We start from the raw sequence: 12,066 nt of genomic DNA, 5'->3' as shown, positions 1-12,066 counted from the left end.
CCTCCCCACCCCAATATTATAATAACTTTTTTGAACTTTCTACTGTTGCTTAAACTGTGAGAACACTTGAAGGCTGGAAATGCCTTTTATCTTCCTTTTACCTTTATTTTCTTCACTGCCTAAAATAGTGGCAATGCTCTGATATCTAAGGTGAGTGATGATTGCATGCTTCTCCTTAGCCAACTCAGTAGTTTCTGTAATCTCAATGACATTGGCTATTGCATCTACATTTTTTAGTTTTTTTGTTTTTCTACTTTCTAAAGGCAAGAGGGAAATCCTGCAAGACATAGATTTGAACTGTATATGTTCTTTTTCCTCCTTCCTTGTCCCAAGTACACTGACTTACTCCTGAAACAGATAGGAATAATAGGTAGCATTGGAGACTGATTTTATTTGGTTCCTGCTTACAGTATGAAGTTTTTGTTTGTTTTTGCCTCAAAGAGAAAAATGTAGGCCCCAAATTCCACCTTTTTAACACCATAGATAGTTTGGAAGTAGTCTCTTTAACATTGATTTGTAATCATATTTTCACTCTTTTGAAGTACCCTGTGATGGGAGGGCCTGACCTTGCTGCTGCTCCATATAGTACTCAGAGATCACCCGTCCTACCTCTTCATGAAGTAAGTTCTTAAATCTGTGTGTCACAAAATAATCTGTATGATTGAGAAATACAATTTTGTTATATTATTTTCTAGAATACTTTTCAGGAGCTCCAGGTAATGAGGCGGAGCCTGAATTTGTTCAGAACGCAAATGATGGATTTAGAATTGGCAATGCTGCGTCAGCAAACCATGGTTTATCATCATATGACTGAGGAAGAAAGGTGAAAGTTCATTTTGTCTTAATGTAACTCAGAATATTCTTATTTTAAAAAGCTCTGTCAACTTTCTTTTTTTAAGGCTGGTTTTATTTCTACAGCCGTGTACCCTTTTCTCGTTTGTGAACCAGTGTAAATAAAATTAGGCATAGTGTTTTATAAGTAAACTTCATGGTCCTCAATATATTAAGGAAGGTAGTAGTCGTCATCAATTTTTAGTGTCTGGGGTATGTGTGAGAGAGGGTAGAGAAAGAAAGACCAGTTGTCTTGGTGGCCACGTGTATTGCAGTGGCTGTTGTGCTAAGTAGAGAACTTGGAATTTCAGTGCCTCCTGGTAGATTTTGAGAAAATTAAGACTATGAAAACTCCCAAACTGCTTTTTTCAAACCTGTGCCTATCACCATACCAACAGGTATGAAGTTGATCAGCTCCAGAGTTTGAGAAATTCAGTCCGCATGGAACTCCAGGACTTGGAACTGCAGCTGGAAGAACGGCTGCTGGGCCTGGAGGAGCAGCTTCGCATGCGCGGGCCGTCGCCCTTCCGCCCATCAGCACTTGTGGTATGGTACCTGGCGGGTTGTTGCTAGTTCTCACTAAGCAATATGCCATGTGATTGTGGACAAATGCCTTTATTTGGAAGCACTGATTTTAATGGCATTAGAGGCATGTAGAATGTTTAAACTACCTTTCTTACACATCTGTTGAATGTGTAAGTTGTGACTATTTTTTTTTAATTTTACTATGTTTAAAAATACATTGAAAATTTTTAATCATAATTTTTAGTAATAGAAAATGACCAACACAAAAGTTTAGGGGTTTTAAAGAAAAAATGATGAATTAACATATGACTAATTTAGGTTTTAATCACTCCATGTGACTGCAAAGAACACATTCAGACTTTCTTCCCTTTCTTGCCTTCTAATAAATAACTATTCCCTTTAAACCTTTTCTTTATTTTGTATTCTTTTACATTCTTTGTGTTTTATAAGGAATCAAATGAGATCTTTGTAAAGGTAGAAAGCGTATATAATCAAGAGAGTAAAAAGAAATACTATTTCTCTTTATTTTGTGTCACTTCATACTTCTGATGTTTGTTTCCATGACATTTGAACTTCCAACAGTAATGTATTCTTTTTTGCCAATATCTTTGCAGTTGCAGAACGTAGTGTTTTAAAATGTTAAAAAATAAAGTTTTCCTCTCACTGTTATTTGAACAACATATTTGATTTTGTTAAAAGTAAATGGATAGCTACATACATACACAGGTGCACATACATAGTAGGATCAGTAGAATCATAATGTGTGTGTATGTATACACATATAGATGTATAACATAGAATATCATATTGATGAATATCTTTTTCCATAAAAGACTTTGATCCATTATTCTGAGAAATATGTTGGTGACAGCAGAAAATCAGAACATCTTCTATGTACCTTTCATCACAATAATACATTTTATGGGATTCCATGACAATTAAACGTATTTATAAAACACTAGAAATTTGAAAAATTACACACACACACACACACACATATATTCTTATTTTTTCAGGGGATGTGTGGCAGTAGAAGCGCCGACAACTTGTCCTGCTCTTCTCCATTGAATGTAATGGAACCAGTAAGCCTCTCTACTTTTGAATCACTGGGGAAGGGAAAGATACAACAGTTCATAAACACAATTTTCCTAGTGTAGATGGCATGTTTCTTATTTTAATATAGAATTTGGTAGGTTAGTTAAAGTGATTAGAAGTGAGTTTGGCATTTCTGAAAGTCCATTGCCATCTTAGGCCACTAGAAAGCCAGTTAATTGCAATGGTAATTTATCTTACCATTGAGAAGATAGACTCATCAAAGAAAGGTATTTAATTTGTACTCCGGGGAAATGTACCTTCACAGTCTGATTCCAGTTCCTTTAGGCAGTTCGATCTGTAAGATGACTGACAAAAGTCTGAATTTTATTATGTTCAAAACAAATTGATTCATTTGGGGGCAAAAGCATTATGAGTAGCTATTTTGTTTTTCATTAGTTATTCTTCCTTACAAGTAATTTGGACACATGTGGTATCAAGTAAAATTTCATCCAACTATATATTTCTAGTTAAACATTTTATGGCTTGAACTCACTATGAATTTAAATTATCCATGCTGGTTTTGCAGATGAAATTGAGCAGCTACTAAATGAATTAATTAGAATCGTATATTTGCAAGTTAAGTGATTTTTGGCAGTAATCAAGTAATCACAACTAGGGTTTAATCTTAAACTACCTATCTTAGTTTCAAGAAAGAGGAATTACAGTTTTTCTGATCTCCAGGTCACAGAACTGATGCAGGAACAGTCTTACCTGAAGTGTGAATTGGGTATAGGACTCAGAGAAATGGGATTTGAAATTCCTCCTGGAGAAAGCTCAGAGTCTGTTTTCTCCCAAGCAACATCAGAGTCATCTTCTGTATGTTCCGGTCCCTCTCATGCTAACAGAAGAACTGGAGTACCTCCTAGTGACTCAGCAGGCAGACCCAAGACCCGTCTGGTACCAAGCAAGAAAGTGTACCGAGCATCAGTTGCTTTAACACCAACTGCTCCTTCTAGAATGGGCTCTGTACAGACGCCTCCAGATGTAGAAAGTTCTGGGGAAGTTGGAGCACCTGAAGAAGCCTCAGAGGCTATAGGACCAAAATCTGAAGAGGAGGACAGATGTGGAAAAATCCCATTAATGCCAGCTGCTAAGGAAATGCACAAAAACTTGGAGCAAGATGAGTTGCAGCAAGTTATACGGGAAGTGAGTAAAAATCTATGTATAATTAATTTATTTGTTGATATGTGTTGAGAGAGGTCTTATTTGAACATTATTTATAAGATACTCCTTTGATCCACCATGTTCAGTAATTTACAGAAAGCTTTTAAATTAACTTTCCCATTGGTCTAACTTATGTCTATTAAGATATGTTTATAATGGCATTTCTGCAAATTTCGTACTCCAGTGTAAATAACTGCAATTCTCAGTAATTGCAGTTCAAAATAAACATGTAACAAACTCTTTAGATCTCTATTTCCACATCTGTAAATTGAGGGATTATAATTAAGATCTCTTGTGGGAATAAAAGCTGTCATAATGTCAGTTGACATGAGAAAATGGTGTTGTGATTTTCAAAGTATAAAGAATTTGATCTTTTTGATTTAGTGGGTGGAGAAATGTGGAAATTATGGGAGTTGTTCAAAGATAGAAATTCAGAATGAAAAGGTTTGCCCTGGATGATAGCAGTTTGCAAGCCTGAAACATTTAACCACAGTTCTAGGCTACAAAAAGGACTGCAAAAAGTTAGGAAAATTAGTAGTCAAAGGTCAAAAGTTAATTGAGAAAATCGGTAAAATAGCTGTTTTTGGCACTACAGTAAATAATAAGAACTAGTATATACATATATATCACTCAAAATGAGAGATCTCTATGATACATATTTATGGTGGTTTTTTAATTTTTTTCCTTTTCTTCTCAAATCACATTGTCTTTGGATGCAAAATCTAGTGGAGTGCAAAGGATAAAAATTATATGTGTTGAATATATCTTTTTTTATACTGTCCTTTTTTTCTTAAGAGTAACTAAGGATAAACCATAATTATACATAGTTCTTTCCAACTGAGATACTAAAAACTATGATAAGAAAGGATCTTTCATTCTTTGTACTAGTTAACAAGAGGAAAAGTCATTCTGTAAGTTTCCTAATATTTGCTCTGTAAAAGATAAAAGAAAAATTCATAGGAGACATGAAATCCTTCAAGTCTAGTAAGAAAGTTAACAAGACTAAGTCAGGAAACAATTGAAAACTACACAGAAAAGATTTAGTATATTACATTCAAGAACTAAGAATTTAGAAATGTAAAACATCAAAAGAAGCCAAAAAAATTAGTTGGTGGCTGTCAATTTTTAATTTGTGTATTTGCAATAAATTCAGCAATGTGAACCTCATGTAGTTTTAGAATGAGTAACTTAGAACAAAATACAGTGGTTATATTTCGATAATGGTGGCAGCAGATCAGAATCTTCCCTCAGATGATCCCCTAATCTTCTGGGCCCAGAGATACTTCATGTGGATTAGGTGCCATCATTTGTAGCAGCTTGAGAAGTACATTAAAAATAAAAAGAGTTTTGCAATGATGAGATTATACATTCCTAAAAATCATTTTGCTGTGCAAATTCATGCAATAAAACTACAAGCTTATGGGGAAAATAGTATTAGAACCATAACACTCAAAACTTTGTTAGTGACCTACTAAAACAAAAAGAAAACCAATAAAAACAGAATCGTATACATGTTAAATGGTTAAGAAATGCATAAATACTGCAATAAATAGGGCACTTCACTTGAAAAACTCCATAAATTTGCTTATGTAATTGGGCTTTGGAAGGGTTGCAGCTTGAGGTACTGCGAGGTGACAGAGGAGGGTAATAAGAAACCCAACAGAAAGTTTTAATACTGATGTGGGTGGGTATGGAATAATACACAGTGAACTGAGAGAGCTGGTGGATGCACGAGGTGTGTGTGTGTTGTAGCATTCAGCTGAATGCAGTTATCTGTGCTCACTGGTGTTTCTTGTGGATGAAATTGCACAAAAAGCAAATGCAAAATTTACATTATAATCAAGTTTCCTAATATTTCAGTCCTGTTGAGACAAATTTACATTTTCAAAAAAGCATTATAGCACAAGAGATTGCATGTAGGTAGTTACTTTTCATAATGTGAATTACCAACTTAAAGTCTTAATTCTATAAATTTGTCCTAAAGATATAATTATTTTTGTAAGTTGGTGGCACCTGGCTAATGTTTAGCAAACTTTGTACATCCATTTTGCTTGATAAGGTGGGAATGATTGTAAGCATTTTTAGTTATATGTTCCACATCAAAGATCAATTTTTGAATGAAATTATATAATTTTTTCTCCATGCTGTGGTTTTTTAACTGAGAAAGTAGGTATTAAGGTCCTTTTTTTCCCCAACAAATGTATTTTTCCTTTAGCTTTCTTTGGCTTGAAAATTTTCCTTGAAAACGACTTTATGTTGCTTATTTGGCATAAACAGTTCCTCAATGCACACTTGAATCCTCATTTTTTTTAAGAGGGCATCACTCATATTTATTGATCAAATGGTTGTTAACAACAATAGAATTCTGTATGGTGGAGTCAATGCTCAATGCACAATCACTAATCCACCCCAAGCCTAATTCTCGTCAATATCCAATCTTCTGAAGCATAACGAACAAGTTCTTACATGATGAACAAATTCTTACATAGTGAATAAGTTCTTACATGGTGAAGAGTACAAGGGCAGTCATCACAGAAACTTTGGGTTTTGATCATGCATTATGAACTATAAACAATCAGGTCAAATATGAATATTCGTTTGATTTTTATACTTGATTTATGTGTGGATCCCACATTTCTCCCTTTATTATTATTATTATTATTTTTAATAAAATGCTGAAGTGGTAGGTAGATGTAAGATAAAGGTAGAAAACTTAGTTTAGTGTTGTAAGAGAGCAAATGTAGATGATCAGGTGTGTACCTGTAGACTATGTGTTAATCCAAGTTAGACAAGGGCAATAAAACATCCACGGATGCAGAAGATTTCTCTCAAAACAGGCGGGATGAGGTTCTAAGCCTCACCTCTGTTGATCCCCAATTTCTCACCTGATGGCCCCCCTGCGACTGTGCCTGTCTTAGGTTGTTCCTCCCTTGAGGAATCTTACCCGTCTCTGGCTAACCAGTCATCTTCCGGGGCCATACAGGGAAATGTAAAGTTGGTAAGTGAGAGAGAAGCCATATTGTTTGAAAAGGTTAGCTTTTTACTTCTTTGCAGATTTATGCCCTGTGGCTTCTATGCCCAGCATTTGTCTTGAGGTATCTTTACCACTTGGAGGAATTATGATACTCGGTAAATTCTATATGAGGCACGAATTCTATTTAAGGGTTGTAATTAGGAAGGAAGAAGAAAAGCTAGAGAAGTAGCAGACGGAAGAAAACATAGGAAGATTGATTATTTCTTTGACATATCTTCTTGTAGGGTAACTTAAGCATGTATAGGTTTTAAACTACTACTTAAATTGCGCACACACATTAACATAATAGGAATACAGTTACATAACCAAAGCAGATCTATAATTACCAGCCATCTCCAGTGAAGCCAAGAAAACCAGTTAGGCACCCTAGGCATTTGTGAAAATCTGTCTATGATATGATGGATATTGTCCAACTGTACTTGAACAGTCTGAGAGAAATCAGACAAATTAAAACAGCCCATTCCTGGGAACTGTTCACATCCCATATGTTCTTTTAACAGTAGATAGTCTGTAGTTGTAGGATTTTGGAGCGCTACAACTTGCACTTCTCCTAATTCTTGGTTGAGTTCCAACAGTGTAGATCCAGTCAAATTTGTTGTTTTACTGTATGCACAGGCCAGCTTAGATATCTCCTTCCTCATTCCAATGGCAAGTCCAGGAGCTGGTGGGATGAGTGCATCTACACCTGTAGCAGTGCGTGGATCTTTGTTGGGGTTTTTTGATGATCATCTTCTGGTATCAGTCTTCCAGAGAGTGCTGATGTTGGAAGTTCTTCTTCATATTGTATCTTAGTTCATTTTCTGGGTAGCCAAATTAGGCTTTGATCCTCTGTATAAACACAAACAGACCCTTTGCCCACACTTTGATATGCCCTTTATACCATTGTGTAGAACTCACTGGAGGTCACCACACAGGAACTGCTTTTTTTTTTTTTTAAGAGAAAGGAATATTATCAGAAAAGTGTACCTCTGTAGCCGATCATCTGACACCCTTTAAGTGATCAAAGTTAAGGATATTTAAAGCATGCATTAATCGTTGATTTACAGTTAGTTTTATCCTATCATGGAGTAATCCCCCCCTTTTTTTTTGTTATCTTTAATCTACACTTAGATGAAGAATATTATGTTTACTAGGCTCTCCCCTATACCAAGTCCCTGCTATAAACCCCTTTACAGTCACTGTCCATCGGCATAGCTAAATGTTGTAGAATCACTACTTGTCTTCTCTGTCTTGTACAGCCCTCCCCTTTCTCCCCCCCCATGCATGCTGATCTTAATACCCCCCTTCTTCCTCCCCCCGCTTTATGCCTCCCTACCCACCCATCCTCCCCAGTCCCTTTCCCTTTGGTACCTGTTAGTCTATTCTTGGGTTCTGCGATTCCACTGCTGTTTTGTTCCTTCAGTTTTTCCTTTGTTCTTATACTCCACAAATGAGTGAAATCATTTGGTATTTCTCTTTTCCGCTTGACTTATTTCACTGAGCATAATACTCTCCAGCTCCATCCATGCTGCTGCAAATGGTAGGATTTGCCCTCTTCTTATGGCTGAGTAGTATTCCATTGTGTATATGCACCACCGCTTCTTTATCCATTCATCTACCGATGGACATTTAGGTTGTTTCCAATTCTTGGCTATTGTAAATAGTGCTGCGATAAACATAGGGGTGCATCTGTCTTTCTCAAACTTGATTGCTGCGTTCTTAGGGTAAATTCCTAGGAGTGGAATTCCTGGGTCAAATGGTAAGTCTGTTTTGAGCATTTTGATGAACCTCCATACTGCTTTCCACAATGGTTGAACTAATTTACATTCCCACCAGCAGTGTAGGAGGTTTCCCCTTTCTCCACAGCCTCGCCAACATTTGTTGTTGTTTGTCTTTTGGATGGCAGCCATCCTTACTGGTGTGAGGTGATACCTCATTGTAGTTTTAATTTGCATTTCTCTGATAATTAGTGATGTGGAGCATCTTTTCATGTGTCTGTTGGCCATCTGTATTTCTTTTTTGGAGAACTGTCTGTTTAGTTCCTCTGCCCATTTTTTAATTGGATTATTTGATTTTTGTTTGTTGAGGTGTGTGAGCTCTTTATATATTTTGGACGTCAAGCCTTTATCGGATCTGTCATTTACAAATATATTCTCCCATACTGTAGGGTTCCTTTTTGTTCTATTGATGGTGTCTTTCACTGTACAGAAGTTTTTCAGCTTAATATAGTCCCACTTACTCATTTTTGCTGTTGTTTTCCTTGCCCGGGGAGATAAGTTCAAGAAGGGGTCACTCATGTTCATGTCTAAGAGGTTTTTGCCTATGTTTTCTTCCAAGAGTTTAATGGTTTCATGGCTTACATTCAGGTCTTTGAACCATTTTGAGTTTACTTTTGTATATGGGGTTAGACAATAGTCCAGTTTCATTCTCCTACATGTAGCTGTCTAGTTTTGCCAGCACCATCTGTTGAAGAGACTGTCATTTCGCCATTGTATGTCCATGGCTCCTTTATCAAATATTAATTGACCATATATGTTTGGGTTAATGTCTGGAGTCTCTAGTCTGTTCCACTGGTCTCTGGCTCTGTTCTTGTGCCAGTACCAAATTGTCTTGATTACTATGGCTTTATAGTAGAGCTTGAAATTGGGGAGTGAGATCCCCCCTACTTTATTCTTCTTTCTCAGGATTGCTTTGGCTATTCGGGGTCTTTGGTGTTTCCATATGAATTTTTGAATTATTTGTTCCAGTTCATTGAAGAATGTTGCTGGTAGTTTCATAGGGATTGCATCAAATCTGTATATTGCTTTGGGCAGGATGGCCATTTTGACGATATTAATTCTTCCTAGCCACGAGCATGGGATGAGTTTCCATCTGTTAGTGTCCCCTTTAATTTCTCTTAAGAGTGACTTGTAGTTTTCAGAGTATAAGTCATTCACTTCTTTGGTTAGATTTATTCCTAGGTATTTTATTCTTTTTGATGCAATTGTGAATGGAATTGTTTTCCTGATATCTCTATTGGTTCATTGTTAGTGTATAGGAAAGCTACAGATTTCTGTGTGTTGATTTTGTATCCTGCAACTTTGCTGTATTCCAGTATCAGTTCTAGTAGTTTTGGGGTGGAGTCTTTAGGGTTTTTTATGTACAATATCACGTCATCTGCAAATAGTGACAGTTAAACTTCTTCTTTACCAATCTGGATTCCTTGTATTTCTTTGTTTTGTCTGATTGCCGTGGCTAGGACCTCCAGTACTATGTTTAATAGCAGTGGGGAGAGTGGGCATCCCTGTCTAGTTCCCGATCTCAGAGGAAAAGATTTCAGCTTCTCGCTTTTCAGTATAATGTTGGCTGTGGGTTTATGATATATGGCCTTTATTATGTTGAGGTACTTGCCCTCTATTCCCATTTTGCTGAGAGTTTTTATCATGAATGGATGTTGAATTTTGTCAAATGCTTTTTCATCATCTATGGAGATGATCATGTGGGTTTTTTTCTTTCTTTTTGTTGATGTGGTGGATGATGTTGATGGATTTTCAAATGTTGTACCATCCTTGTATTCCTGGGATGAATCCCACTTGGTCATGGTGTATGATCCTTTTGATATACTTTTGAATTAGGTTTGCTAATATTTTATTAAGTATTTTTGCATCTACATTCATCAGGGATATTGGTCTGTAATTTTGTTTTTTGGCGGGGTCTTTGCCTGGTTTTGGTATTAGGGTGATGTTGGCTTCATAGAATGAGTTTGGGAGTATCCCCTCCTCTTCTATTTTTTGGAAAACTTTAAGGAGAATGGGTATTATCTCTTCTCTGTGTGTCTGATAAAATTCCGAGGTAAATCCATCCGGCCTGGGGGTTTTGTTCTTGGGTAGTTTTTTGATTACTGTTTCAATTTCTTTGCTCGTAATTGGTTTGTTTAACATTTGTTTTTCTTCCTTGGTCATTCTTGGAAGGTTGTAATTTTCTAGGAAGTTGTCTATTTCTTCTAGGTTTTCCAGCTTGTTGGCATATAGGTTTTCATAGTAGTCTTTAATAATTCTTTGTATTTCTGTGGAGTCTGTCGTTATTTTTCCATTCTCATTTCTGATTCTGTTGATTCTCTTTTTCTCTTAATAAATTTGGCTAGAGGCTTATTTATTTTGTTTATTTTCTCAAAGAACCAGCTCTTGGTTTCATTGATTTTTTCTATTGTTTTATTCTTCTCAATTTTGTTTATTTCTTCTCGGATCTTTATTATGTCCCTCCTTCTGCTGACTTTAGGCCTCATTTGTTCTTCTTTTTCCAATTTCGATAATTGTGATGTTAGACTATTCATTTGGGATTGTTCTTGCTTCTTCAAGTGTGCCTGGATCGCTATATACTTTCCTCTTAAGACTGCTTTTGCTGTGTCCCACAGAAGTTGGGGCTTTGTGTTGTTTTTGTCATTTGTTTCTATATATTCCTTGATCTCTATTTTAATTTGTTCATTGATCCATTGATTATTTAGGAGTATGTTGTTAAGCTTCCGTGTGTTTGTGAGCCTTTTTGTTTTCTTTGTAGAATTTATTTCTAGTTTTATACCTTTGTGGTCTGAAAAATTGGTTGGTAGAATTTCAATATTTTGGATTTTGCTGAGGCTCTTTTTGTGGACGAGTATGTGGTCTATTCTGGAGAATGTTCCATGTGCACTTGAGAAGAATGTATATCCCGCTGCTTTTGGATGTAGAGTTCTATAGATGTCTATTAGGTCCATCTGCTCTACTGTGTTGTTCAGTACTTCTGTGTCCTTACTTATTTTCTGCCCGGTGGATCTATCCTTTGGGGGGAGTGGTGTGTTGAAGTCTCCTAGAATGAATGCATTGCAGTCTATTTCCCCCTTTAGTTCTGTTAGTATTTGTTTCACATATGCTGGTGCTCCTGTGTTGGGTGCATATATGTTTAGAATGGTTATATCCTCTTGTTGGACTGAGCCCTTTATCATTATGTAGTGTCCTTCTTTATCTCTTGTTACTTTCTTTGTTTTGAAGTCTATTTTGTCTGATATTAGTACTGCAACCCCTGCTTTCTTCTCGCTGTTGTTTGCTTGAAATATGTTTTTCCATCCCTTGACTTTTAGTCTGTACATGTCTTTGGGTTTGAGGTGAGTTTCTTGTAAGCAGCATATAGATGGGTTTTGCTTTTTTATCCATTCTATTATTCTGTGTCTTTTGATTGGTGCATTCAGCCCATTAACATTTAGGGTGACTATTGAAAGATACGTACTTATTGCCATTGCAGGCTTTAAATTCGTGGTTACCAAAGGTTCAAGGTTAGCCTCTTTAGTATCTTACTACCTAACTTAGCTCGCTTATTGAGCTGTTATATACACTGTCTGGAGATTCTTTTCTTCCCTCCCTTCTTATTCCTCCTCCTCCATTCTTCATATGTTAGGTGTTTTGTTCTGTGCTCTTTCTAGGAGTGCT

At 36.3% G+C, this 12,066-nt stretch overlaps 1 protein-coding gene across 2 annotated transcripts in view; it reads left to right on the top strand.

Annotated features, from left to right (window-relative positions):
• Positions 1-12,066, top strand: part of ITPRID2 (ITPR interacting domain containing 2) — a 51,418-nt gene that overhangs the window by 31,954 nt on the left and 7,398 nt on the right. The window contains exons 12-16 of one of the 2 annotated variants that reach the window (XM_036879365.2): positions 543-620; positions 696-823; positions 1,230-1,377; positions 2,373-2,438; positions 3,133-3,597. In XM_036879365.2, the coding sequence (XP_036735260.2) occupies positions 543-620; positions 696-823; positions 1,230-1,377; positions 2,373-2,438; positions 3,133-3,597 (885 nt within the window). The remainder of the gene's footprint in view (positions 1-542; positions 621-695; positions 824-1,229; positions 1,378-2,372; positions 2,439-3,132; positions 3,598-12,066) is intronic. The other variant, XM_036879366.2, reaches the window with a different exon arrangement.

Source organism: Manis pentadactyla, chromosome 6 (assembly GCF_030020395.1).
Source record: "Manis pentadactyla isolate mManPen7 chromosome 6, mManPen7.hap1, whole genome shotgun sequence".
Taxonomy (NCBI): Eukaryota; Metazoa; Chordata; class Mammalia; order Pholidota; family Manidae; genus Manis; species Manis pentadactyla.
The sequence above is the reverse complement of the archived record's forward strand: the minus strand, read 5'-3'. Positions and strand labels throughout refer to the sequence as shown.